We start from the raw sequence: 27,397 nt of genomic DNA, 5'->3' as shown, positions 1-27,397 counted from the left end.
GTGAGCACCTGGGGAGTGAGCCAGCCGAGGGGAGATCTCTGTCCGTCTGCTTTTCGGATTTAAAACGAGATCAATTTATTTTGGCACAAAAATTTTGAAGTGCACGTGTGGTGTTTCCATCTTGCACGCGTCCCATGAGCTTTCCTGCGCGTGGATTCCGAAATTGTTTTGCACCATGACAAGCTTACCTTTCCGTTTCTTTTTTCCACAAACCTTTTGTAGCACGTTGTATGTCGGAATAGCTAAGACGTAGGGCTTCCGTTAGCTCTGACTCTGTTCTCAGTGCTCCATGAAGCTCTCCACACCCTCAGACGCCAGCCAATGGCAAACCCGAAGCAGCAGGGACCCCTGAGGGCCCATGCTGGTCATTACCCACCGAGTGACGTCAGCCTGGGGGATCAGGTGGCCTGAGTCAGGCGGGGGACAGCCTCAGCCCTGGGCACGGGCTGCACGTCTGCCTCAGCATCTAGGGCACTAACCACTGCTCCCTCCTCCTCTCCTAGGCATTTGCATCAAGTGTGGGCTTGGCATCTACAGAGCGAGGCAGGCGTGCCAGGCCATGGGGAGCCTGTACCACACCGACTGCTTCACCTGTGACTCCTGTGGTAGGTGGCCTCTACCCCAGGCCCTTTGCATGCCTTGTACTGCATTCCCACGCACAGGCACCAGGAGACCCCTGGGGCCTGGAGAGGGAGCTGCCGGGCCACTGCGGAGCCCTTAGCTGGCTGCCCTGGGGACCGGCTGCCTTGCTGGTCATCAGCTTGGGCACCTGCGTCCTGTCTCTGCAGGGTGCTGATGTCACTCGGCTGCTTGGGAGGGGTGGGAGCCGGTGAGGACCTTGTGCCTGGACACGCAGAGGGCTGGGACTCCTTTTTCCTGCAATTAGTCTTTTCCTCCCAATGTTAGACACAATGTAAGCTGAAAATGTGGTCATTTAACCTGGACAAAATAATAAAAAGTAAAGAAGCAGCCACGATCCCAAATCCCCCGTGGATTTCCCCACTGTTGCTGCAGGCCCGGCGCCCCAGGGGCGTGTTTAGCTATCTGAGTGAAGCACTGTGACGTTCTGTGCCGTGGAAGGCACCGCTGCAGGTTTCTCTCCGATACCCGGCTCTCTAATCAGCAGATCCGCACTTCCTGCTGTGTGGGTTTCAGACATCTGCTTCCCTCTGGCCCTATGGAATCCCGTGTCTCACGTGGGCCGTGACGGCGACTTTGTAAACAGTGTTCCGCGCCGGGCCAGGAATCTGCGTCATTCCGCGTTTTCCGCAGTCTGCGGCTTTCCTTTGAGTTTCCCTCCTTGCACGCCTTGCTCTGTCGTATCTTCCGGCTGCTTGCCCTCAGCTGTCCGGCTGTGTCAGGTGTTCTTCCAGGCCCCTGCGTGGGGGACAGACGATGCTGACCCTCTGTGCTGCCGCGCCTGCACCTGTAGTTTTGAATGTGAAAGTCTAATTTGTTCAGGTTTATGGTGAGAATACATCTCCTAGGGGAGTGCTTTGTCTTTGTCTTTTGCTTTTCTTCTTTTTTTTATTTGAAAAGCCAAAGTTAGAGAGAGAGAGAGAGAGAGAGAGAGAGGTCCTCCATTTGCTGGTTCATTCCCCAGATGAGTGCAACAGCCAGGGCTGGGCCAGGCTGAAGCCAGGAGCCTGGAACTCCATCCAGGTCTCCCATGTGGGTGCAGGGGCCCAAACACTTGGGCCATCTTCCACTGCTTTCCCAGGCGCATTAGCAGGGAGCTGGATGGGAAATGGAGCAGCCAGGACTCAAAGTGGTACTCATATGGGATGCCAGTGTCACAAGCAGAGACTTAACCCCCTGTACCACCGTGCCAGCCCCTTTCTCCCCCAACCCCTTCCACAGTCAAAGAGAGGGAGGGGCCGGTGCTGTGGCTTAGTGGGTAAAGCTACAGTGCAGTTGAGACCCGGCTGCTCCTCTTCCGATCCAGCTCTCTGCTGTGGCCTGGAAAGCACTAGAAGATGGCCCAAGTCTTGGGCCCCTGCACCCATGTGGGAGACCCGGAAGAAGCTCCTGGCTTTGGATCAGTCCAGCTCCAGCCATTGCGGCCATCTGGGGAGTGAACCAGCAGATGGAAGACTTATCTCTCTCTCTCTGCTTCTGCCTCTCTGTAACTCTACCTTTCAAATAGATAAATAAATCTTTAAAAAAAAAAAAAAGAGGGTGGGATAGACAAGGAATACTTTAAAAATTTTAAAGAAAGTTTTAAGTTTCTCTTAATAACAGTTAAATTGTGATAATTACATATTGTATACATGTACTGGGTTATAATATTGTAGCTCCCCCGCTAAAAATACTGTAGCCCATCAGTAAGTTCAAATAAAGTATCAGTTAGAAAATCAAAATAAAAAAATTAAATTGAGGCAATTCAGACGCTGAATGGGATCCGATATCTGTGTTCTGCGGGCGCTCCTACACGCTCGGGGCCTTGTGTCCCTGCCGCGTGTGTGGTCATCGGTGTCTGCGGGCGCTCCTACACGCTCGGGGCCTTGTGTCCCTGCCGCGTGTGTGGTCATCGGTGTTCTGTGGGCACTCTCACACTCTCGGGGCCTTGTGTCCCTGCCGCATGTGTGGTCATTGGTGTTCTGTGTGCTGCACACCGTGTCCCAGTTTTGTCCAGGTCAGGTCCCCTCAAGTTGACTCCTGTGCCCTTCTGGTTTGCCCCCTTCAGTCTTTGAGTGCTTCTGTATTCTCGGCACAAGATGTTCCTGTTCCTGATCTGTTTTCTTTCCTTCTTTTTAAAAGACTTACTTAAACTCTATCTATGTATGTATCTATCTAATCTAAGTGACAGAGAGAGAGAGAGAGAGAACTTCCATCCACTGGTTCACTCCCTAAATGGCTGTGACAGCCAGGGCTGGCCCAGGCTCCATCCAGGTCTCCCATGTGGGTGGCAGGCACCCAGGCGCTTGGACCATCTTTTGCTGCTTTCCCAGGCGCATTAGCAGGGAGCCAGCACTTGAACCAGCAGTGCAGTATGGGATCCTGGCATCGCAAATGGTGGCTTAGCCCACTCCATGGTGCTGGCGCCTCCAGTTGCTCTTTGTCTTTAAACACTCAGGTGACACCCACCTTGCCCCCGTAAGTGGACCCCCGCCATGGCTGCCCAGCTTGCGAAGTGACTTCTCACCCTGCAGGGTCGAGTTGCCGGTTCGGGAACTTGATCTGGACGTGTTCCCTAGTCTGCTCCTTGGGGCTGGTCGGCTCTGCCCCGCGCTGCTGCAGGTGTCGGCAGCTCCCCCTCATTACTGCTGACTAGAGATGCATCTGGAGAACGGGCCGTCGTCGGGCGTGGATACTCAGATCCCAGATGGGGCTGTGAGCTTTCTTGTGGAGCTCCTCTTTGGACGCGTGTTTTCATTTCTCTTGGGTAAAGCCCGAGGAGTGGAATTTCTGGGTCAGAGGGCGAATGTATGTTTTTTTACTTTCCCAATGGGAGCGAGCGGGAGTTGAGTTGTCCCACATATTTCCCAACGATCAGTATTTCAGTCTTTTTAATTTTAGCCATTCTAATGGGTAGAAGGGGGATTGTGGTTCTAATTTGCATTTCCCTGGTGACTTGCGAGGCTAAGTGTTTCTGTTTACTTCCTGACCAGGCCTCACACATCTTCCTCTGTGAAGTCAGATGGAGGCTTTTGCCCATTTTTTTTTTAAATTGGGGTTATTTGTCTTTCAGTTACTGAGGCGGAGGAACTTACACACACCCCTATGTCCAGCATAATTTTTCATAATTGTCATTTTCCACAAACTTTTTGAAGTTCTCTTGTATATTCTGAGTACAAATTGTCTGTCAAATGTATGTTTTGTGAATATTTTTCCCTAGTCTGATTTTAAAAAGTGTTTCTAAAGGTGAGAAATATAATTTCTTCCTTTTTTTGTTTAAAGATTTATTTAATTATTTGGAAGAGTTACAGAGAGGGAGAGGCAGAGACAGAGAGGTCTTCCATCCATTGGTCCACTCCCTGAATGGCCACAATGGCCAGGACTGGGCAAGGCCAAAACCAGGAGCCAGGAGCTTCTTCCAGGTCTCCCATGTGGGTGCAGGGGCCCAAGCACTTGAGCCATCTTCCTCTGCTTTCCCAAGCATATTAGCAGGGAGCTAGATGGGAAGTGGAGCAGCCAGGACTCGAACCGGCGTCCATAGGGGATGCTGGCACTGCAGGCAGTGGCTTTACCCACTACACCACAGTGCTAGCCCCAATTTCTTTTTTTAAGATTATTTTTATTTGATTTTAAAGACAGAGTTGCAGAGAGAGAGAAAGAGATCTTCCGTTCGCTGGGGCTGGGCCAGGCTGGCTGAAATCAGGAGGTTTTCCCGGGTCTCCTACCTGGGTGCAGGGGCCCAAGCACATGGGCCATCTTCTGCTGCTTTCCCAGGCGCATTAGCAGGGAGCTGAATTGGAGGTGGAGCAGCCGGGACTGGAACTGGCGCTGAGCCATGATGCCGGCCCCTCCGTGTCCATCTGGAAGGCAGATCCTCCTAGATGCGCTTCCTGCCATGGTTCTCCCTTGTGTTCTCTCATGGGTCATTGCATTGTTTCTTTGAAATGTTTATTATTATAAACACATTGCATCACGCAGTTTCTCTGCCGGGGAGCGGGGAGCGTGCGGAGAGAAGGGAGCCGGGCTTCTCCCCTGGCTGCAGCTCCAGGCCCCCTCTGACCCCGTCCCTGCAGGGCGCCGGCTCCGCGGGAAGGCCTTCTACAGCGTGGGCGAGAAGGTGTACTGCCAGGAGGACTTCCTGGTGAGTCCGCGCCCTGCCCGCGGGAGCAGGCCGGGGGCAGGTGCTGGCCGGGCAGCGAGAGCCCCCTGGTCACACGCCACCCCGGCTCCTGTGTCCCTCCCAGTACTCCGGGTTCCAGCAAACGGCTGACAAGTGCAGCGTGTGTGGACACCTCATCATGGAGATGGTGAGACCCTCCCCGGCCTCCCAGAGCCCCTGGGCCGCGGGCAGAGCTGGGGAGCTGAGCGGAGCCTGCCTCCCAGGCTGACCTGGCAGCGCCTCCACCCCCAGATCCTGCAGGCCCTGGGCAAGTCCTACCACCCGGGCTGCTTCCGGTGCTCCGTGTGCAACGAGTGCCTGGACGGGGTGCCCTTCACGGTGGACGCGGAGAGCAACATCTACTGCGTCAGGGACTACCACACGTGAGTCGCGGGCACCACGGCCCTGCTGTCCGTCCTGGCCTCTTCCCTCCTGCCTCCCCTGGGCACTGTGCTCGGGGCGGGGCCCAGAGCCCCTGTCTCAGGTGCTTCAGCGCCAGCCTCCTTGAGGTGGGGGCCTCCTGCCTGCCCTGCCCTGCCCTGCCCGCTCCCAGGGCCGGGCCGGGCCTCTTCTGCCTGGAGGAGGGGGTGGGGGCGATGCCTCTGCAGACCCTTTCTCTTGCCTGTCTGCTGCCCAGCTAGGCAGCTGACCCACCTCCCTGGCCGTGGCTCCGGGCTCTGATCCTGGGATGCTGTCTGGTAAAGGGTTAGAGTCAGGCACACAGCCTGGTAGTCAGGGTGGAGGCAGGTCTGGCAGGCATCGGGGGCAAGGATCACGTGGGAAGCATGAGGGAGACAGGTGGCCATCCTGGAGGAGGTGAGGGGCCCAGGTCGACAGGGAGCCAGGGGGAAGGCCAGCACCAAGAAGGCCTGGTGGAAATGGCACCTGCCCACCCACACCGGGAGAGTGGGCCTGATGCTCGGCCCTTGTCCCGGGACCACTGTGGGAGGACCTGTCCCTGTGCCCTCTGTCTCTGGTCGCTCAGCCAGTCACTGCTGGTTTCCTTTTTCTTCCAGGGTTTTCGCACCAAAATGTGCCTCCTGTGCCCGTCCTATCCTCCCTGCACAGGTAGGAAGCAGTCGCCGGCCCCAGGTTTTGGGCCACGATGGGAGGGAAGAGCGGCCGCTGTGGCTCTTTAACCTTCAGAGGCATGGGGCGTCCGTTGGGCCCATGCCCGTGGGGGCAGGTGCCCCTGGCATGAGTCAGCAGGACATGGTGGCCTCTGTCACCCAGCACTCCGCCTACCGCCCTCAGCCCCATGCTCCACCACTGGGCTGATCGCTGGGTCTGCTCAGCTGTGCAGGCCGAGGGTGGGGGGCTGCAGATGAGCACGGGGCCGCCTGGGGCTCTGGGTCTCCCCACACATGCTGGTTGTGTCCAGGGAAGCAGGCGTGGACGTAACACGCAGACGCCCACCAGCTCTCACATGGTGCTGTCGGCTGTGACCAGGGAAGGTGCCCCAGGGGCAGGTGCACGCATGGTGTGCGCCTACCAATGCCCGGTCCAGGCCCATGTCAGGGCTCACCTGAGCGTGAAGGCCCAGCTGCCGTGCTGGGACCCCGTTGTGCAGCCGTGTGCTCGCACACGCCGCTCACCCCGAGTCCTGCGTGCCTGTTGTGTGTGAACCCGTGTGTCCCCACAGGGCTGTGAGACGACCATCCGTGTGGTGTCCATGGACAGGGACTACCATGTGGAGTGTTACCACTGTGAGGTAAGCCTGATGGCCCTGCCCGGCCTCCTCCCTCCGTGGCCCGGGGCTGCCGCCCTCCGCCCCAATCCTCCTGCTCCATGGCATCACCTCCGTCCTGCCTTTCCCTTCCCTTCCCAGCGGGCCCTGTCCCTTCTGCCCAGAGTGTGTCCTCTCAGCCCCTGTTTCCTACTCACTGACTGCCCCGTGTGTGAGGCACCGGGACACGCAGAGAACAGACAGGCCCCGTAGTCAGGGAAAGCCATGTCCACACGGTGCTGCGTGCTGTTACGGAGGGCTGATGGAGCACAGGGGGCCTTGGAAAAGCAAGGATGGCTTTCTGGAGGAGGTGACTGACTCAAGCTGAGACTGACGGCTGAATAGGAGGTAGCTGGGGAGGCGGTGAGAAGGGCCTGACTTGGCGGTGGAAGCAGCAGGTCCTGGGGAGGTGTGGTGTCCTGTTGCTGGAGGGGCGTGTAGGAGCTGAGTGGGACTTTGCCCCGGGGGCAGGGGAGCACCGTCAGAAAACACCGCAGGATTGCATGTGGATCTCAGAAAAAGGTTCTTACTCCCTGCAGGCACTGAGTCGGAGGAGAGGGCACTGCCGGGGGGGGGGGGGGAGGGGCGTGGTTCTGGGTCAGGGGAGGGGTTGGACAGGATCTGGTGAGTGGACGTGGGAGGTGGGGGCTAGGGGTGCCCGTGGGGGGGGTGAGGGGGAGCGGAGGAGGTGCTCGAAGCTGCAGACATCCCAGTTGGGAGGTCTGGGGCTCAGAGACTCCGCTGATGGATGCGGGAACTTGGGGGTCGTGGGCAGGTGGGCCCCTCCCCACTGGCACTGACCCCCAGCTCTCGGCAGTCCGGGAAATCCCCGCAGGCGGCAGGTCAGGGCAGCTGCACGGCTCCTCTCATTGGCTACCTTCTCTTAAAGATGTTGTTTTAAAGATTTAGTTATTTAATGTGTTTGAAAGGGAAAACAATAGATCAGTCTTCCATCTGTTGTTTCACTCCCCAAATGGCTGCAACGGCTGGGGCTGGCCCAGAGAGAAGCCAGGAGCCTGGAACTTCATCCGGGTCTCCCAGTGGGTCATCCTCCACTGCTTTCCCGGGCCATAGCAGGGAGCCGGAGCAGAAGTGGAGCAGTGGGATTTGAGCTGGGGCTCGGATCCGGGATGCCGGCGTCCCAGCCGTGGCCCACCGTGTTGTGCTGTGAGGCTGACCCCACTCTGAGATGACCAGCCTGCCTCGCTTCCATTGAGCGGCTGAGAGTCACGCGGCTGGCTGTGTTCTCATCGCGGAAGGCGGGAGGTGACGTCCAGCTCCTGCGGCTCCTTCATGGCAGGGTGCAGCTGGGGGCGGGGGTCTTCCAGAGAGGGCATGCAGGGGCAGAGGGCCCGGGGTGCCCTGACAACACGGATATCTAGGGGACGGCTGGAGGCGAGGCGGCCACGGAGAGGAGGACGGGCGAGAGGGGGTTGGGTCACCGAGCCCAGGAGGGAGAGAACCGACGAGGATGCCGGGTGGGGGCAGAGGAGGAGGGTGGGGAACAGCGGGGCTCCAGTCCCCCCCGACCCCGTGCAGTCACGGCCTCTGCGCCTCTGCCCATGCAGCTGTCCTGTGCACTGCCCTGTCCCCTCGGGGTGGCCAGGCACACTCCTTAGCAAGAGGTTGATGCTGAGGGCCTGGGAGCAGCTGGCTGCTGGTGGTGCTGGCGCCCCCCGGGGACCCCTGCGTGGGAGCTGGGGTCTGCAGGCCACTTTGCCCTCTCTCTGTCCTGTGGTCACAGTTTGCAGTCAGGAGAGCCTGGTGGACACTTGATGGGCACCCCCCTGGAGGACCCTCCTTTGGGGTGCTCCTCCCCTTCGTCTGCTGCTGCTCCAGGGCTCAGCCGGTGGTCCTTCCCTGCTGAGTTGGGGGAACGCCCTGCTTCAGTTAAGGACCTCGGCGTGGCGGCCTCTTGTCCACTTTCCCTGCCCGGCGCCGCCCGCAGATGCCTGCCGGTGTGCACTCTGTCCAGCCGGGCGTGTGCCCCAGGGCCCTGAGCCTCCCTCGGAGGCGTGGCCGGGGGTGGTGACAGCCACAGTCCTCGCTGTGTCCGGGGACTGTGACTGCCCAGCCCTGCGCCCACGAGCCCTCGTCCGCTCCCTCCTCACTCGGGGCCCCGGGTTGTGCTCTCCCCTAGGACTGCGGGCTGCAGCTGAGCGGGGAGGACGGATGCCGCTGCTACCCCCTGGAGGGCCACCTGCTGTGCCGCCGCTGCCACCTGCGGCGCCTCCGGCCGGGCCCGCTGCCCTCGCCCGCAGTGCACGTCACAGAGCTCTGAGCAGGGCTGTGGAGGAAGGGCTGGCCGAGGGCCCAGGTCCCTGTCATGGCGGGCCTGGCCGCCTCCACCCCACACTGCCCCCACACCCCCAGCTGCTGTCCTGTCCGCGGGGGCCGGCCCCCCGCGGTGAAGCTACTTCTATTTATTCACCGTTTGTGCCTCCTCCAGTTGCTTTCCTCTGGGACCTGCTGTCTCCCCCCGCCCCCATGGCCGGCTCTCCTGAGACCCCCGCATGCCCCCTGCAGACATGGGTGACGGGCAGCGGCCTCAGCCCAGCCCCCGTGGCCTCCCTGTTCAGAGGGAGCCTGGGGCCCTGGATGGATGGCCCTGCATTTCTGGGGTGTCTCTGAAAGCAGGGGGCGGTGGGCGGCACGTGTGTGTGCGCGCGTGTGTGCATGTCGGCTGGCCGTGGGTGCCTTGTTTGGTACTGGGGGCCCGGCCTGTGGGCGCTGTGGGATTCAGCCTTGTCAGCCACAGTTCCCACCCCGCTGCTCACTCCCCTGGCCCCGACTGGGGGGCTGTGCCCCCCCAACGCCTGGCCAAGACGCACCTGCCCCGCAGAGTCCCCGGCGGCCCCGGGTCTGGGTCCGGAGGGAGCTCGAGGCCGGGAAAGCCCCCGGCCGTGTGCACTGGGTCCTGGGCGCCACAACAAAAGGATAGGATCTGACTTAAATTAAGTTTTCATGCGAGGAGATTTTCATTTTCTTAAAAAGAATATAGTTTTCTTCTAAGAACTTGGGCCAAGGTTGTTGTTCCTGAAGAAAGCCACCATGCACTCATGAGCGTCCGACTTGTGGGGCCCGTGGCCGACGTGCAGACGGCAAGAACGCCGCGCTCGGTATTTTTGTATAAATGCCTCCAAAATCCCGGTGTGTGTCTGCCTCTCAGACTCCAGGCTGCGTGTGTCTGCGCGCGTCACCGCCTCACAGCCATGGCAAATACAGCGCCACTGGGTGCGGGCCCCAAGGGACTTGGCTTGTGGGCGGGACCTGGCCGGGAGGAGCCCTCAGCGTGGTTTTCACGGGAAATTGTGCCCGAAGTCTGCCCTGCCCCCTGTTGGTTACGGCTCTTGCCCACCCCTGCCCCCCGCTGAGGCTGATCTCCAGGGGTGCGCAGACACAAGAAGTTCTTCCCTTGAGCAGAAGCTGGGTCCTGTCCAGGAGGTGAGCAGGGCTTCAGGAGAGCCCTTGGTGGGGGGGACTGAGCGTGCGTGCAGGAGTGGGGGTAGTGCAGCTCTGCTGTGTGGCCATGGGATCCGTGTCCGCCTTGGGAGGGGAGCGTGTGTGCACACTTGCCCTGGGGGACCGTGCAGACCACAGGGAGCAGGCCTGGGGGGACTCCACGATGGGAGAGTGTGACCTGCTGTGGGGTCGGGGGGAAGCTCACCAAGTCCCTGGTTTCCGGAGAGACCCCAGGGAGTGTCTGGGGCCCTGGAGGCCTGGCTGCTCTCCTTCCATCCATGTGGGCTGCCCTCCAGAAGCCTGGGGTGGTCACAGTGGGCTTCTGCAGCCCTGCGAAGAGGCTGGCCCTAGGGGACAGGGGTCCCCCTGCGCCTCCCGGGGCTGCAGCGCCAGGTCCTGGCACAGCTGGTGTGCGGGGGGAAGTGCTCAGCAGGGCTGTGTGCCTGGCGCATGCTCACCTGTCCCCCAGCCAATCGCCCCCACCCCGACGCCCCACCCAGTGTGTTCTCCATCTGCTGTGCAGATGTCCCTGCCCGGCCTGCTGCGGACTCGGCTGGCTCACAGGGCAGCCCGGGAGGCGGGCGGGGTCAAAGGACCCTTGGGCTTTCCCACCTGAGAGCGCTTTGGGGAGAGGAGCGGCCCAGCCCTGTGGTTTTGGGAGGATGGCGGGCACTGGTGGGAAGACGTGGGATTGCACCTTCCTCTCCGTGGGGACAGGGTCTGTGACTGCAGTGGCCACAGCTGGCCCAGCCCCCTGCCCAGCATCTGGCTCCGAAGGAGCAGGTGAGTGCTGGTGAGATGACGCGGTCATAGCGGTCACTGGCCAGTGTGGATACACCGCTCAGGCAGGGTGAGCCCCTGCCCCGCCTTTGGAGAATGAGTACGGTGTGTGGTGCCTCTGTGTCCAGCTGGCGTGGGCCCTGCGTGGGACGGCGGGGCGTGTTGCAGAGGGGGACACGGGATCGACACAGGGGCCGCAGTGTGAGGTCCCCGCAGCGGGGCGAGCAGGCCAGCCTGCCTCTGAGTCGGGCCGCTGCTGGAGCTGCAGGCCCTCTCTGCCCAGGGCCCCAGGGCACGTCCACGTTGAGCGGGTGCCCAGGGCCTGGTCTTCAGCCTGCGGAAACGTGGCCTCACTCCTTGCACCTCCTCAGGCATGAGCTCGTTGGCCACGGTTGGCCTGGGCCTCCCTGCCGCCGGCACAGGGGGAGGCTCCCGCGTCACTACCCCTCCCCACACGCTGCACTCCGGAGCCGAACTCCCCCTCCCCGGCCCGTGGAGCCACCGTCTGCTTTTTCTTTTCCAATTTTACATTCACGAATGTCTATACAAGCGCCTCAGAAACCCTGTGGGAAAAAGGCGAAGTAAAAAGACATTTATTTTGATGCAAAAAAATTTGAAATCACGTAGGTTTTCATAGCACATGTTTTTTCCACGAGCTTTTTTTTTTTTTTTTTTTTTTTTTTTTTTTTTTTTTTTTTGACAGGCAGAGTGGACAGTGAGAGAGACAGAGAGAGAAAGGTCTTCCTTTGCCGTTGGTTCACCCTCCAATGGCCGCCGCTGCAGCCGGCGCACCGCGCTGATCCGATGGCAGGAGCCAGGATCCAGGTGCTTTTCCTGGTCTCCCATGGGGTGCAGGGCCCAAGCACCTGGGCCATCCTCCACTGCACTCCCTGGCCATAGCAGAGAGCTGGCCTGGAAGAGGGGCAACCGGGACAGAATCCGGCGCCCCGACCGGGACTAGAACCCGGTGTGCCGGCGCCGCAAGGTGGAGGATTAGCCTATTGAGCCACGGCGCCGGCTTCCACAAGCTTTTTGAAGACCGGGTATATGCATGGATTTCAAAAACTTGTCTTTTAATTCCACTTTTTATTGTGAAAAGTATTTTAAGACAAATAGAAAACTGAGCAAGTTTCACTTAGCAAAGTACACCCCAAAGGAAGTCACAGTACAAAGAACGTTCTAAGTCAGGCCTCACCAATCCCCACAGTATTAGCATCGTGCCACAACTCTCAAAACGGACTTTTCGAAAGCTGGACTTAACCTAAAAGATTTCAGGGGCCGGCGCTGTGGCATAGTGGGTTAAGCTGCCGCCTGCCATGCTGGCGTCCCTTATGGGCGCTGGTTCGAGTCCCAGGTGCTCCACTTCCGATCCAGCTCTCTGCTGTGGCCTGGGAAAGCAGTAGAAGATGGCCCAAGTCCTTGGGCCCCTGCACCCACGTGGGAGACCCGGAAGAAGCTCCTGGCTCCTGGCTTCAGGTCGGCGCAGTTCCGGCTGTTGTGGCCAATTGGGGAGTGAACCAGCAGATGGAAGACCTTCCCTTCTCTGCCTCTCCTTCTCTCTCTCTATAACTCTGCCTTTCAAATAAATAAATCTTTAAAAAAATAAAATAAAAACCCTAAGATTTTAAATGAAAATAGAAACTAGAATGAACAAACACGAGAGATGTCTCTCTGAACTGGGAGATCCAGCACCTTTGAGTTTCCCAGAAAAGTCTCCCTAAGGCGTGCGTGTGCTGTGGTGTGGCGGGGGACCTCTACATGTTACTTGGGAAAGGCGGGAAATAATTTTAGTTTACTCAGAAAAGTCTGCATAAGAAAACTCTTTAAAGAGGTCATTCTTCAATCCGGATTTCACAAACTTCTGGTGCAGAAGGGTCCCACCAGCTTCCTCTAGGGCAGTAACTGCTCTCCCCGGCTCACTGGCTGCCCTGTGGAAATTTGAAATAACTCGAATGCTTTTACAACACTGGTCACGCCCGCCCTGCTGTTCTGACCGCCGTCACCAGCGCCGTGACAGCCACTCAGCGACCAGCTCTCCCGCCGCCACGGGTGCCTGGCCTGCCTCCCCTGGCTGCCCTCGGCTGTGGGTTCAGGAAGGGTTCTGTGTGTGCGTGCTGCCCGCTGGCACCACAGTGCTGCACACTGCCGCCACAGCGCCCTCGTGGGCGGCCAGCTCCACCGTCCCTCTCCCATCCGGGCCGGTCTCAGTGTGCACTCTCGGTGGGTTAAGTGCAGAGTCGTGGGTGTCGCTCTCGGTCGCTGTGTGTGGCAGCCCTCTCGTGTGGACGCCGTGGCCGGGGGTACTCTGCACCGCGACCCCACTGTCTGTGTCTGTGGTCGTACATTCCTGAGTGGTGAAGCCGTAGCGACAGCTGCAGCCGCACGGCACCAGTTTCCCTCCGGGCCGTGCCAGGCCGGCCGCTGAACAGACCTGAGCTTCCGGGAGGATCTGACGGGGACCTCGCTCCCACCTGACTGCGCTGGTGCACCCCAGCGCGTCTGCGCCCTGCTCTCTCCCTGGGCTTCCCCAGCGCCCTCTCTGCCAGCTCCTGAGAGGCAAACCGCGCCAGGCCTCCCCTTGACCTCGCCCTGGGGAGCCACAGGCATCGTGATCCCGTTTGGCAGCATTTCCGACTGCGAGAAAACCGATTTCTTCCTTTGTGCATGGAACGCGAGTCCCCGAAGCCGCAGGAAGCATCATGAGTGGTATCGGCGCTGTTTGGACCGCGGTGCCTCACCCAGTCCACCTCGGCTCTGAGCCTGGGACACCTCAGTGAACCCGTGCCCCGTGCTCGCCCTGTCTCTTCAGGGCCGGTTTTACCTCATCTTCTGATTCAAGTTCAACAGACACCTCTCCACTCTGCCCGGCATCTCTAGTGCTGACAAAACCGACACCCGCGAGCGCACACACACTGTGCAGCCAGGCGTGCTCTGCGATAGGGCAGGACCAGGGCAGGCCACAGAGCCGTAATTCCACTTTCTGTGAACCTGACCGAGACAGAGCGGACTTCCACCCACTGGTTCCGCGCCCCCCCCCCCTTTTTTTAGAGAGATTTATTTATTTATTTGAAAGGCAGAGTTACAGAGAAGCAGAGAGAGAGAGAGATCTTCCATCCGGTGGTTCACTTCCCTAAATGGCTGCAATGGCCAGAGCTACGAAGCCAGGAGCAGGTGCAGGGGCCCAAGAACTTGGGCCATCTTCCACAGCTTTCCCAGGCCATAGCAGAGAGCTGGATCGGAAGTGGAGCAGCCGGGTCTCGAACTGGTGCCCATATGGGATGCCAGCACTGCAGGCAGCCACTTTACCTGTTACGCCACAGCGGGGTCCCTGGTTCACTTTCCAAATGACTGCAACAGCTGGGGCTAGGCCAGACTGAAGCCAAGAGCCAGGAGCCCCACCCAAGACTCCCACACAGGTGGCCTCCCAGGCTGTGTGTGAGCAGGAAGCTGGGTGGGAGGTGGAGGTGGGTGTCCTGAGCAGCTTAAACCCACTAGGCCACAGAACCTGCCCCTCCAGGTATTCTCACCACGTGTACACATGTAACTCAATTTTTCCCTAGAACTTTTGACGTATGTTTGTACATATTGGTGCAGCCAGCTTAGGCAATACCGTGTGCTTCCTTGTTCTTTCTGGCCCGGAGAGTTCGCATTCTTTTGCCAAGACGCCGGCAGTGGGGCTGCAGGTCTGGGTTCAGGGTCTCGTCGTTGAGCTCCTGTGCAGATGCAGATGAGGCTTGTGGGATGCAGGACACCTGGAACTGAAGGGACACGGCCTCTGCCTTTTTTTCTTTTAAGATTTATTTATTTATTATTATTATTATTATTATTTTTACAGGCAGAGTGGACAGTGAGAGAGAGAGACAGAGAGAAAGGTCTTCCTTTGCCGTTGGTTCACCCTCCAATGGCCACTGCGGCTGGCGCGCTGCGGTCGGCACACCACGCTGATCCGAAGCCAGGAGCCAGGGGCTTCTCCTGGTCTCCCATGGGGTGCAGGGCCCAAGGACTTGGGCCATCCTCCACTGCACTCCCTGGCCACAGCAGAGAGCTGGCCTGGAAGAGGGGCAACCGGGACAGAATCCGGCGCCCCGACCGGGACTAGAACCCGGTGTGCCGGCGCCGCTAGGCGGAGGATTAGCCTAGTGAGCCGCGGCGCCGGCCTTGATTTCTTTCTAACACCTCGTAACATGTTTTGTATTTAACTGACTCCTCCAATTCTCTTATTTCTCCCTTTCTCCTTCCTTTAGAATTATTTTCTCATCCCACTTTATATTTTTAGAAATTATATACTCAAGAGGCCGATGCTATGGCATTGTGGACTAAGCTTCTGCCTGTGTCACCAACATCTTACATGTGCACTGGTTCAGGCCCTGGCTGCTCCACTTCCGATCCTGCTCTCCGCTATGGCTTGGGAAAGCAGTGGAGGATGGCCCAAGTGCTTGGGCCCTTGTACCCATGTGGGAGACCGGGAAGAAGCTCCTGGCTCCTGGCTTCAGATCAGCCCAGCTCCGGCCATTGCGGCCATTTGAGGAGTGAACCAGCAGATGGAAGACCTTTGTGTTTCTCCCTCTCTCTGAAACTCTACCTCTCAAATAAATAAAATTTAAAAAAAAGAAAGATATACTCAGTGCGTTTCCTTTTGGTGCACGTGGGCTAAGCTTCATAGCACGCTCCTGCTCGAGGAAGCACAGAGCGGTGCTCCACCTGCTGCCTCCGTGGAGTCTCTGCTGGCTGTGGCTCTTCCTGAGAAGCAAGCAGGCGGGGTCCCGGGCAGGCCTGCGTCCGCACCAGGAAGCCAGACCCCAGGCCTGTGCAGCCCGCGGGGTATTTGGGATTTGATCTTGAGGTGACCATGTGACAGTCCTCTCAGAACTAGAAGGCAAGGAGGCTGGGGGGCTCAGAGCTTTATTATTATTTTTTTTTTATTTTTTTTTGACAGGCAGAGTCAGACAGTGAGAGAGAGCGAGAGACAGAGACAGAGAGAGAGACAGAGAGAAAGGTCTTCCTTTCATTGGTTCACCCCCCAAGTGGCCGCTACAGCCGGCACGTTGCAGATAGCATGCTTCGTCGATCTGAAGCTAGAAGCCAGGTGCCCCCTCCTGGTCTCCCATGGGGTGCAGGGCCCAAGCACTTGGCCATCCTCCACTGCACTCCCGGGCCACAGCAGAGAGCTGGCCTGGAAGAGGGGCAACCGGGACAGAATCTGGCGCCCCAACCGGGACTAGAACCTGGTGTGCCGGCGTTGCAAGGCGGAGGATTAGCCTAGTGAGCTGCAGCACTGGCCTATTATTATTATTTTTTAAGATTGATTTATTTGAAAGGAAGAGAGAGAGACAGGGAGCGAGAGAGAGAGTCTTCCATCTACTGGTTCACTCCCCAAATAGACACAACAGTCAGGGCTGGGCCAGGCTGCAGCCAGGAGCCTGGAACTCCATCCAGGTCTCCCACGTGGGTGGCCCTTGGCCCATCTTCCACTGCCTTCCCAGGTTCATCAGCAGGGAGCTGGATCGGAAGTGGAGCGGCCGGAGTCTAAATGGCACTCACAGGGGATGCAGGTGTCACAGGCTGTGGCTTAACCCCCTGTGCTACAGCACTGGCCTCAGGGTCTGCACTGGGTGGGCGCTGTCATGTGGGCAGTAACTCCCTGATGCTTTTGGGGTGAAGCCAGCCATGGCTCAGCAGCCTCCAGGTGCTGGGACAGCCACCAAGCAGGGCCGAGGGTGCCTGTGTTTGAGGAGGGAGACGCCTGCTTGGGGGGAGGGGTGGCAAGGGGACTGGCCACCCTAGCTTCAGGACTCAGCGAGGCTGGGACGGAAGTGAGTGGGGCTTCTGTGGTCTTGGATGGAATTCCGCATGGGGAGGGATGGAGAGCCACAGACTCCGGGCATTTGCCTCTGAGCCCTGCATCCGGAGGGCGTCTAAACCTCAGCTTATTAAAAGGTTCTCTAGGTTGGAGGAAGGCTTTGCGAGCGGAGGGGGCACATGCACGAGGTTGGGATGTCTCTTTGGTGGTCAGAAGCCCCCAGGGGTTCTGGGGTGGCCGAGCAGCAGCTAAGGGACACTCATCTTGCCCCTGTGACGCCCCCTTGCTCACTGCAGCCTGGGGGCAACTCTGATCTACAAGCCCCGGAGTTTTCAAATCTGTAGAATGGGGTGTAGTAGGACACAGCCCGAGTCCCACAGGTAGGGGGACAAGGGGTCCCTGCCCCCAAGCCCTCCCCGTTCCTTGGGCTCCCTTTCGCACCTGCAGAGGCAGGGGTCTCCCATTGCTCCAGGACTCTGGGGAGGGAGCTCAGGGGGTACAAAGCCAGGTGTCCCCTTGGGTAACAGTTTGGGCGGGGTTTGTGTGCCTTGGAAGCTGATCCCAGTGTGGCAATGAAGGGGTGTGGGACCTCTGAGAGGAGGAGCCTATGAGAGGTGGCCAGGTCTCCCAGCAGGGATGAATGCCGGGCACCTGGATTCAACCAGGGCTCTGCCAGGCCAAAGGCAGGAGCCCAAAACGCATCTGGGTCTCCCATGTGGATGACAGAGCCCAGAACTTGAGCCACCACCTGCTGCCCCCACAACACCAAGAGAGTGTACAGCAGGGAGCTAGACTGGAAGTCTGAGCCAGCAACACAGCCGAGCCGGTCTCCCTGCAGAGGGCGGGGCAGCAGAGTGGCAGCTGCTGTGCAGTGTTGGGCACGAGCCCCGGCTCTGAGCCGCAGTGTGCTCACGGTGACGCTGGGACTCACTGCTGCTCTGAAGGTGGCTGGCCGGCTACGCCTGGTTGTGATGCGTGTGTCCTGCGGATCGTGGCCACGGTGACAGAGATCGCACCCCCACCCGCCCCGCCCCACACTGCACCCCTGCAGGAACAACACGGACAGCCCTGGATCCAGCTGCCACTGGCAATCACGGCAGCCGGTCCCGCTGCACTGCCCGCCTCCCACACCCACGCCCGGTGTCTGGTCCAGCACTGAGTAGACTCTGTGCAATGCGAGCTTTTATTGTTGCCTCCTCCAATGAGAGGCCGCCAGTGCGCGGGGCTGCACCTGCTGAGCACGTAGGTGTGGGGCGGCCCTGGGTTTTCTGGCCCCTAGGGCTCCCTTAACAAAGAGGATCTGAGAAGATTTTATTCTGCAAAGAGAAGTTGGGACACCTGGTGAGTCCGGGGCCAAGAGACACCTGCAGGGCGCAGGCACAGGGCACTTCCTGGGGAGGAGCTGCAGCCTGGCACTGGATCTGGGCAGCTAAAGGCAGATCCTCTCCTGCACCTGGGTGCCTGAGAAGCTCTCCTAAAAATCCCTCCCTTGGTGAGGAATGAGGAGGAGGTTCTCTGTGGGGGGTGCAGGTGAGGCTGGGACAGGCAGGGGCTACACGGAAAGCCTGGCAAGGCGGCAGTGGCACCAGGGGCCTCCAGGAACACGCAGACCCCAGTCCGCTGGCCCCTTCTGTCTCTGCACACTTGCAGCCTAGCAGTGCCCATCCCTGCCTGTGCTCCACCTGCAGAGTCAGGGTTTCCTCTGCTTTTCCCCAGCCGCCGCCAGGCCCCGGAGGACAGGAGGGGCTGTTGGAGGCCTGGTTCCAGGCTCGGGAGCCCCAGATGGCCCTTTGGGGTCCAGGGAAAAGGAAACATGAGGTCTGGGGGTGGAGGAGGGCACCCGAGGGGTCAGGGTGAAGAAGTGAGAATCGAAGGCAGGCAGCACCCAGCAGCCACCGCTTGAAGAAGATTCGGGCTCGGGCGCTGGAGAGGCTGCTAACAGGCCTGGGAAAGCAGTGGAAGACGGCCCCAATATGTGGGCCGCTGCTCCCGCATCGGAGCCCCAGTTGGAATTCTGGTTCCTGACCTTCGCTTGACATAGAACTGGACCTCAAGGACTTTTGGGGAATCAACCGGTAGATGAAGGATTTGTCTCTCTATCTCTTTCACTGTCACTCTACCTTTTGAATAAATAAATAATTCCCTTTTTTAAAAAGATTTATTTATTTATTTATTGAAAGTAAGAGTTAAACAGAGACAGGAGAGGCAGAGAGAGAGAGAGAGAGAGAGAGAGAGGTCTTCCATCTGCTGGTTCACTCCCAAGATGGCCACAATGGCCGGAGCTGTGCCGATCCAAAGCCAGGAGCCAGGAGCTTCTTCTGTGCAAAGAGCTAGATCGAAACAGGAGCACCTGGGACTAGAACCGGTGCCCATATGGGATGCCAGTGCCTCAGCCAGGGCGTTAGCCCACTGGGCCGCTGTGCCAGCCCCAATAGTTCCTTTTTAAACACAGGAAGCTGGGGCCGGTGCTGCGGCTGTGGTGTAGTGAGTTAAAGCCTCCGCCTGCAGTGCTGGCATTCCATATGGGAGCCAGCTTGAGTCCCGGCTGCTCCACTTCCCATCGAGCTCTCTGCTATGGCCTGGGAAGGCAGTAGAAGATGGCCCAAGTCCTTGGGCCCCTGCACCTGCATGGGAGACCAATAAGAAGCTCCTGGTTCCTGCCTTTGGATCGGCACAGCTGTGGCTTTTGGGGCCAGTTGAGGAGTGAACCAGCAGATGGAAGACCTCTCTCTCTCTCTCTCTCTCTCTCTCTCTCTCTCTCCCTCTCCTCTCTGTGTGTAATTCTGACTTTCAAATAAATAAATAAATCTTAAAAAAAACAGTAAGCTTATTTCAGTGCAAAAATTTTGAAAGTCACATATGACTTTTTCGTAAAATGCATCTTTCATTACTTTTTTTTTTTTTTTACAGGCAGAGTGGACAGTGAGAGAGAGAAACAGAGAGAAAGGTCTTCCCTTGCTGTTGGTTCACCCTCAAATGGCCGTCGCGGCTGGCGGGCTACAGCCGGCACACCGCGCTGATCCGAAGGCAGGAGCCAGGTGCTTATCCTGGTCTCCCATGGGGTGCAGGGCCCAAGCACTTGGGCCATCCTCCACTGCACTCCCGGGCCATAGCAGAGAGCTGGCCTGGAAGAGGGGCAACCGGGACAGAATATGGCGCCCCGACCGGGACTAGAACCCAATGTGCTGGTGGCGCTAGGTGGAGGATTAGCCTCAAGCCCGCTTTCACCGGACTCCGGGGGTCTGTGTGGTGACTCCATGCCTCTAGTCCCCACCAGGCTCCTCCTCTCAGAAACGACTCCACTGCAATATTGTTGAGAAATCAACTGCAACAGTGCACATGTGGAAGAAGCTGGACTCAGGGGCCGAGGCAGGGGATGGACCCCGGGTGGTCCAGGAGGGGATGCACGTGTCCCAGTGGTGTCTTCCCCACGTTGCCTGCCCTGGGGTTGTCATCAGGGACAGGGCCCAGTCCTCCTCCAGCCCCATCTCACTCGGGCTCCTGCTGGGGGATGCTGTCTGCCATGAGACCCTCACCAGAAGCTGGTGCCGTGCCACGCTCTCGGGCTGGTCAAGCCACAGGCAAAGTGAACTTCTTTCATTTTCTAAGCAACGCGGCTTCAGGTATTTTGCTATTGCCACACAGAGTGGCCAGGACTCCCCTCCAACTGCAGCTAAACGCCCTCCAATGAGCCTGAAGGGTTTCTGAGAAAGCCTCTTCCCGAAGCATCAGGGGTTCCCCATCCCAGATTTTAGTTGAGGTCTCCCTAAACCTGCTCTGGCTTCCTGTGCCACCTAAACCCCCGGGTCTGAGTCCTCTGTTAGGGGTGGCTGGGGGTACAGGCAGAGGCCAGCTCAGCAGCACTGCTCACGGCACCTGGGAGTCCGGCAGGACTTCGAGTCCCTCAGGTCAACCTCTAGAGCCATCGCGGGGCCTCATCTGTGTCCTGGGAGACAGGAGCCGGGCAGGAGCTGGGAAATGCTGAGTCTGCGAATTCACCTCTGTCCTTACAGGGCTCTGGAGCCGCCCCTACATTTCAGGTGAGCCGTGGCCCGCGTGCCCGGCTGAGAGCTGTGGCTACACGGCCACAGAGATCACCTCTGACAGTGGTGCTTGTGGGAGAGCAAGGTGACCTGCGCGCTACGGCCCTTCCTGCCCACAGCACATGAGCTCAGCACACAGACCAGGCCTCTCCAGCGTGCTGCGGCAGCCCTTCCTGGAGAACCTCTCTGAGTCCCAGGGCCAAGGGCTCTACTCCCGTGGTGTTCACACACAGGCACAGCTGAGAGCAAGTCCCTCTCACCTCCACCGAGAATCCATGCGATTCTATCAAATGTGCCTCCTGCCTACGCTACCAACACCTGGTCAGTTGGGCAGTAGACGCACTCTGGCCACTGGTCGCCTCCCAGCCCACAGTGCACATTCTCTCCCACGTGGGAGAGCCATGTGGGGTCAAGCCAGGGATGCTGCAGCCACGGCCGCCCAGGTCTAGGGGAGAGCACAGAGGTGACACAGGCCCTCCAACCACGGCTGTTCCTATTGTGCCGATCTGTCCCAGAGGTCACGGGCACTCACGGCTGCTGCTCTCCCACCCTGGCCCAGTCCCCACAGGGCACAGCTGAATCTCAGGCATTGTCTGCAGGGTCCTGAGTGGGTCTCTGCCTGGGGCTGGGGGCTGTGGAACCACCCATCTCCCCAGGAACACGGGGAAGCTTGCTGCCGCTGGGCGCCGGGGTCACAAACTGGAGCAAACTCCTTTCCATGGAACAATTTAATACAGGCTCAGCACCACCTGAGGGTGGCGGTGGGGGAGGGGGCGGGGAGGAGAGTACAGTGGCTCCTGGCACGGCTGTTGTCTTCCAGTGTCAGGGTGTCCTGGCCCCAGGAAGAGCCTGGGCGGTGGGCGCTCAACCAAGTGCATAGGATGCCGTGAAGACACACGGAAGGCTGCTGCCCAGCCTGGGCAGGACAGATGCTGGACTCGGCCTCTCTTCTAGGAGGCACCCATCATCCAGGTGCCCCACAGAATAAGAGGTAAGGAGGCCTCTGGCCAGGGAGGGCACGTGGGCCTGGTGTCCCAGCCCAGGGCTGGCTCTGGCCGGCTCCAGCCCGTGACTCTCCCCAGAGTGCGTGGGGCTGCCATGCCAGTAGGGGGGAGTCTTCAGCTGTGGCCCCCAGGCGGGGACAGCCTGCATGGGCCCTGGTTCTGGGTGCTCCGAGGCCCGTGGAGGAGCCCACATCCACAGGCCCTCCCGGCTGCCAGCGTCGGAGGAGTCGTCCTCCCTGTGCTCTGGCCCGCTCAGGTTAGGGAGACTGGCGCACTGGCACAGGCCTCCCCACCTCGAGCACTTTGGAGACTCCGTGGGGCTGGCAGAACCTGGAGACTCTGCGGTCCCCACAGGGGAGCCCAGGCCGAGGGTCTCTGGGCTGCCTTCCCAGCTCTCCTCCTCCTCCATGCCTTCCCTCTCGGCGATGCAGAGGCCAAAGCTTTCTGGAGGACGGATCATCACTGCACGGGTAGCGGGACCCCTGGTCTGCTCCCACACTGCCACTGTGTCCTGAATGGTGATTTTGGCCTTCGGAGCAGTGGGGGCAGGAACGTGCATCTGGGGGACGCGTGCCTGCCCCAGGGGCCTGCTGCACTGTTCGATGGCCTTGGCTGGAAGAAGAAGAGACGCGGTTTGCTTCTCCACAGCCCCCGTCTGGCCTGCAGGGTGCCTGCCCCGACCTCACCCTGGGGTCCCCATCACCACGTGTGACGCTGAGGACTCTTCCAGGCTGCTGGCCCCAGAGGGGAGGGTGTGTGCAGCCTGGGCAAGGGGAGCCCTGGGACACCACCGGCTCCTCCTGCACAGCCCCACAGGGTGGATGGCCCTGAACTCCCCACCTCACTCTCATCTCTGGGGACTAAAGCACCAACTCAGGACCCCATCACCTCCCCCACCTGACCTGCTGCGCCCTAACAGTGCATTGGCTGAATTTCCCGCATCTGAGTCCCTCCTACATGGCTGGAAAGGAACTGAGCCTAAGATGATGGGGTGAGAGCTGGGGCTGTGGGGCAGACATGGAGTCTGGTTCAGGCCCTTGGGGACAGGGAATGCAGTTTCTAAAGAGGTGGCAGGGGTGCCCTGTGTCCTCTGCCCCTGGGCCACTGTCTCTTTCCTGGTGAGACTGGGCTGTCACCGCTACTGTCCCAGGAGCACCCAAGGAGGCAGCACCTGGAGGCACAGTGGGGCCTCCCCAGTGCCTGGACAGCCTGCACCTGGGCCCCCACTTAGAGCCTCTAGAGCTGGGACAAGCCCATCTCTGCTCTGCATGGGGACCCAGGCGCTCAGGTCCATGATGGCAGCAGCAGCAGGGGATGAGCACGGGGACCCCTCCCCACTAGAGCCCAGAGGCCAGCGATGCTCCGGGTCCCGCTGCCTTCTGTTGGCCCGAGGCTAGGGCTGCAGAGCCCACACTCTTGTGTTCTGCCGTGGGGCCCCCAGCCCTGCCTCTGTGCCCACCCCTGCTCGCAGGAGTGCACTCGGCCCCCACAACTGGGCTCAGGGCACCTGGGCCTTCCAGGGGTTCTCAGATGGCTGAAGGGGATCCAGTGCCGGCAGCCTTTACATCACTGCACAGGGTCTCCCACAGCCCCACCTCCCTCTAGCCCTGCCCACATGCAGGTGGGAGCCCCGCCCACCCCTGTCCTAGGAGGGTCCTGTGTGCAGACAGCTGTGGTCATCGGGACAGGAGCCTGTGTGGGGTCAGTTGGGGAGGGGCCCCCTGGGCAGGCAGGGCCACTTCTCATCTTGCTGGAGTGGGGGTCCAGCTGTGCTCCAGGCTCCTGGGGGCACTGAGCCAGGGCACCTGCTCCAGACCTGGGCAGGGTAGCTCAAGGCGGGGCTTCCAATCCACTCCAGAGTGGGGGTCAGCCGAGGAGCCAGAGCCACATATGTCCTGAGGACAGCTCCACGGCCCGGCCCCAGAGTCGTGGGGGGAGAGCCGGCACCCACAGGAGGATTCTGGGAAGCTGCCCGAGGCCCTGTCAGGCCATGCTGTCAGAGCTTCAGAAAGCAGAACTGCTGAGCCCGGGGAGGACAAGGAGGACCAGGAAGAGGTGAGGCCCTGGGCGGGGATGTCAGGGCCTGGCACTCCCACTACTGACTCCCCCAAGGGAGCATGGGACGGGGCCATGTGCTGGACTCACCTTCGGGAGGCAGGAGGCACTGGAGCTTCCCCAGCTCACGCATGGAGGCCCGCAGCTGCCTGATGACCGCATCCTCGCTCAGAGACCAGGCCTGCTTCAGGGTCACCTGCAGGAACTCCCGGAGGTGGTCCCGGGGCATCTTCAGCAGGCGCTCTAGACATGGGGGTGGGTGTCAGGCTGGGAGGGGCCCTAGGGATGGCGCAGCCACCATGGCTGCTCCAAGCCCTGTCCCAGCACCAGACATGGGCTGCAGACACCCTTGGACACCCTTGGGTGTCACACCAAGCACTAGAGGGACTGCTCAGGGGCCAATTTCCAGTGCGATGACCCTGGCCACTTCTCCTTGTGGTCTGTGGGGGCCTGGGATTGGGGATGCAACAGGGGGATTCTCAGTGCCCTCCTGAAGGGAACCCAGGCCTCCCCAACCCCCTCACCCCTCCCTCAAGCCCTGCTCCCGAGGGACAGGCAGGGGATCCCCAGCTCCTCCGTCCCCAGCACCCGGGCCTCTGTGGGCCCTGAGGACTCACTGTTATGGATCTTGAGGGCCGTGTATGCCATGGCCGGGAGCACGTGCTCGCCCTCCAGGATGTATATATCCCATATTCTCAGAGCCAGGGGGAACGGCACCTGGGGACAGAGGCATTGGAGGACCCGCCCGTCAGGGCCTCAGCAGGGCCCACAGGGGTGGGTGTGCAGTGTCACTCCCCTAGGACAGAGGGAGACTCCAGGAGGCTGATCACACAAGAAGGCCAGAGCTCCTCCTGGGAGGGGAGGGGAGGCCATGCCTCATGGCCACATCCCTGCCCACTCAGCGAACCAGACCCACAGAGGATGACCATGTCCTGTCCTGGACCCTGGGGGTCTGCACACTTTGGAAGCCACACTGGAGATGCCAGACACCCCAGGGACCTGGGGAGGGGTCAGCCCTTGGGCTGTGCTGCCACCAGCCTCTGCCTCGGGGGGTCTATGGATCTCCTGCCTCTCACTGTAGGGCTCTGGCCTTTGCCAGGCTCTCAGGATGGGTCCTGGTGGGACCTGTCCCCTCCTTGCTGGCTCTGAGGCTCAGCCTCAGCTTGGACCACCCTTAGCAGGGCTGGACAGGGCCTGCCTGGTCTGCACAGCAGGCTCCCTCCTGTGTCTGCTGGGGCTGGGGGAGCTCAGAGTCACAGGCCACCAGCACCAGAGAACCAGGCACTGGGGCAGGAGCTTCCCTGGGCAAGGGGTCCCCGGGGCACTTACCCCATCCAGGAAGCACTGGATGTACCAGTGGGTGGTGGAGTCCTCCAGGCAAACACCCTCCTTCTCCTAAGAAAAGGCAGAGGCAGAGGGGGCTCAGGGCCCAGGGCCCAGGGCCCAGGCCTGACTCCCTCTAATCTGAGCCCTGGGGCAGAGCCCCTGGGTGCAGGAAGCCCAGCAGCAGGGGCATCCCCCCTCCCAGCCATGCAGGTTCCTGAAGGGACACAGGTCCCTCCTTCCACTCTGCTCTGGGGACAGCGTCTCCCTTCAATCTACGCCAACTCTGGGGGACCAAGTGCTGGACAACAAACCAACACCCAAGCTGCCGTGGACCCCCGTAACCAAGGAAAGTTTTGGTGAGGACGTGGCCTCCCCTGGCTCAGGAAGCAGTCCCATGAGCCCAGAGCCCCCAAGAGGAGAAAGGAGATGCTTAACTTACCAGGTGTTTCTCCAGGGAGGGGAGCACGCGATGCACAATGAGCCCCAGGTGTTGCTGGAATCGCTCCAGTTTGGGGGTGTTTGGTTTGTAGAAACCTGAGTAGAATCAGCCACACCCCCACGTGAGAGCCTCCTCCTAGGAAGGCTGGAGAGCCCCAGGCCTGGGTGGGGTGCTTCTGAGCATTGAGGGTCAGGGGAGGCTGGACCAGGGGCAGGTGGGGATGAACGTGGCCAGGGCAGAGGATCTGCTTGGGAGGTGGGTGCAGGTGGGTGACTGTGTGCAGCCCAGGCCTGGCTGCCCCCTGGAGCCCGCTGGGGTGGGTGCAAGTCAGACTGGGTGCCTCCTGACCATTCCAAGACTCAGGAGCGAGGAGGGGTGACCCTACAGGGGATGCTGCCTTCCACAAGTTCCCTGGGTGTGGCTCTGTGCTTGAGAGTTGAGTACAGACGTGTGAGGCAGAAGAGTCAGAATCGACCTGAGTCACTGGACAAGGACAGGACCCCTTGTTCTGAAGGTTCTCACACCCAGGATGGCCATGGCCAAGCTGCAGGGACTTTGGGTGGTGGTAAAAGAAGGGGGCTGGCTCAGTCTGGGAGGCCTCTGCCAGCCCTGGCTTCCTGGGAGCCCCCCCCCCCCACACTGTGACACTGTCCTGCACATTCAGGAGCCAGTGAGGGGTGCATGGACTTGCATGCACTGGGCCCCACACGCCATCCACCTACCGTGCATCGCGTGCTTCCTGCTTTCCATGAGCTGCACCAGGGCCCAGAAAGCGTCCTCCTCGGGCATATACATGAGCAACAGTGCCACCACATGGCTCAGACCCTGGCTGTAGCCCACCTCCTGCAAGATCCCAGAATACCTTTAGGAGACCTCCCCTGGCAAGAATGATATCCTAGGATGGCCCACCTCTCAGGCAGATCAGGGTCACCCACTGAAGGGTCCAGGAAGATTTAGGCAGAGGGAGCCCCTGTGCCTGAATCCTGCCACTTGGTGTCAGCTGCCCAAGAATTGGAGCCCAGAGAAGTTCTCCAAGTTCCTGGAGGGAATCCTGCAGGGCCTGAGCTTAGGCAGCACAGGGGGAGAGCTCAAGTATGGACACCTGTTACCCCCAAGATGTCAGCATGGGCCAGGTTGCTGTGGGAATCCAGATCCATGCCCATGGAAGCTTCTGGACCCCTGAGCTCTGCAGGTGAGCCGGTGGCCCTTTCTCACATGAGGAAGAAGTAAGCCAGGAAGTGCTACCAGGACCGGAACAGGAGGTGTGCCTCTGGCATGGGTGCAGGCCTGGGCTTCCTGAGTGCCAAGCCCCCTGGGAACCAGGGCACCAGGCAGGGTTGGCCAGTGGCAGGTCAGGGGGTGGGGATGTCCAGGCCTTGCTGGGTCACCCATGGAGCCCTGCGCCTGCTCCACGCATGGGAAAGTCTGAGTGGGTGGTTGTGGCAGTGGCGCTGTACAGAGTGGGATTCAGGCCCATGGGTCCAACCACAGGGCTGGTGGGTGTAATGGCATCAGTGGGACCCAGAGCAAAGTCGTACACCTGATCTGCCCTGCCTTCGCCCCCCGCCCCACTGCATGGAATGCTAGTCCTGGGAGGGGCATCCCAACACGGCCAAGCTCCTGGGGTCTGGAGACCAGCCCAGGAGAAGGCTGCCTTTCTCCTCCCAGAACTTGAGGTTGGGTCCAAGGAGGCTCAGAGCCTGGCCTCCACCGCTCTTCCTCAGAGCTGTGGATGAGAGAGGCCCCTCAACCCAGGCTGGGATCTCTGTGACCAGGGGTGCCCTGCAGGGACTGCCGGGATAGCACCTGCGCTATGATCCCAGAATACTCACAGGATTGTAGACGGAATAGGCCATCAGTATGTGGAATAAGGCCTGTTGGCTGGAAGAGAGAGGACAGAGGCCGTGTGTCTTGTGCTGCCGAGGCTCTCAGTGCAGCTCTGCCTAACAGAGCCTGACAGCCACATGCAGGGCCCGTGACACTCT

At 60.0% G+C, this 27,397-nt stretch overlaps 2 protein-coding genes across 4 annotated transcripts in view; both read left to right on the top strand.

Moving 5' to 3' along the window:
• The window catches only part of LOC138846506 (protein Aster-A-like), a 406,361-nt gene that overhangs the window by 143,137 nt on the left and 235,827 nt on the right, over positions 1–27,397 (top strand).
• Positions 503–20,150, top strand: LOC149120842 (Wilms tumor protein 1-interacting protein). 3 transcript variants are annotated; one of them, XM_089319513.1, is made up of 7 exons: positions 503–605; positions 4,692–4,759; positions 4,863–4,925; positions 5,030–5,160; positions 5,794–5,845; positions 6,420–6,488; positions 8,644–9,652. In XM_089319513.1, the coding sequence occupies exons 1-7, from the start codon at positions 560–562 to the stop codon at positions 8,782–8,784; spliced, it is 570 nt and encodes a 189-aa protein (XP_089175639.1). In that variant the 5' UTR covers positions 503–559; the 3' UTR covers positions 8,785–9,652. The 3 variants fall into 3 exon arrangements, with proteins under 3 accessions (XP_089175639.1, XP_089175637.1, XP_089175638.1); XM_089319511.1 differs by lacking the exons at positions 503–605; positions 8,644–9,652 and adding exons at positions 3,262–3,385; positions 19,456–20,150; XM_089319512.1 differs by lacking the exon at positions 503–605 and adding an exon at positions 3,262–3,385.

Source organism: Oryctolagus cuniculus, chromosome 18 (assembly GCF_051225735.1).
Source record: "Oryctolagus cuniculus isolate XC-2025 breed Fujian yellow rabbit chromosome 18, ASM5122573v1, whole genome shotgun sequence".
Taxonomy (NCBI): Eukaryota; Metazoa; Chordata; class Mammalia; order Lagomorpha; family Leporidae; genus Oryctolagus; species Oryctolagus cuniculus.
The sequence above is the reverse complement of the archived record's forward strand: the minus strand, read 5'-3'. Positions and strand labels throughout refer to the sequence as shown.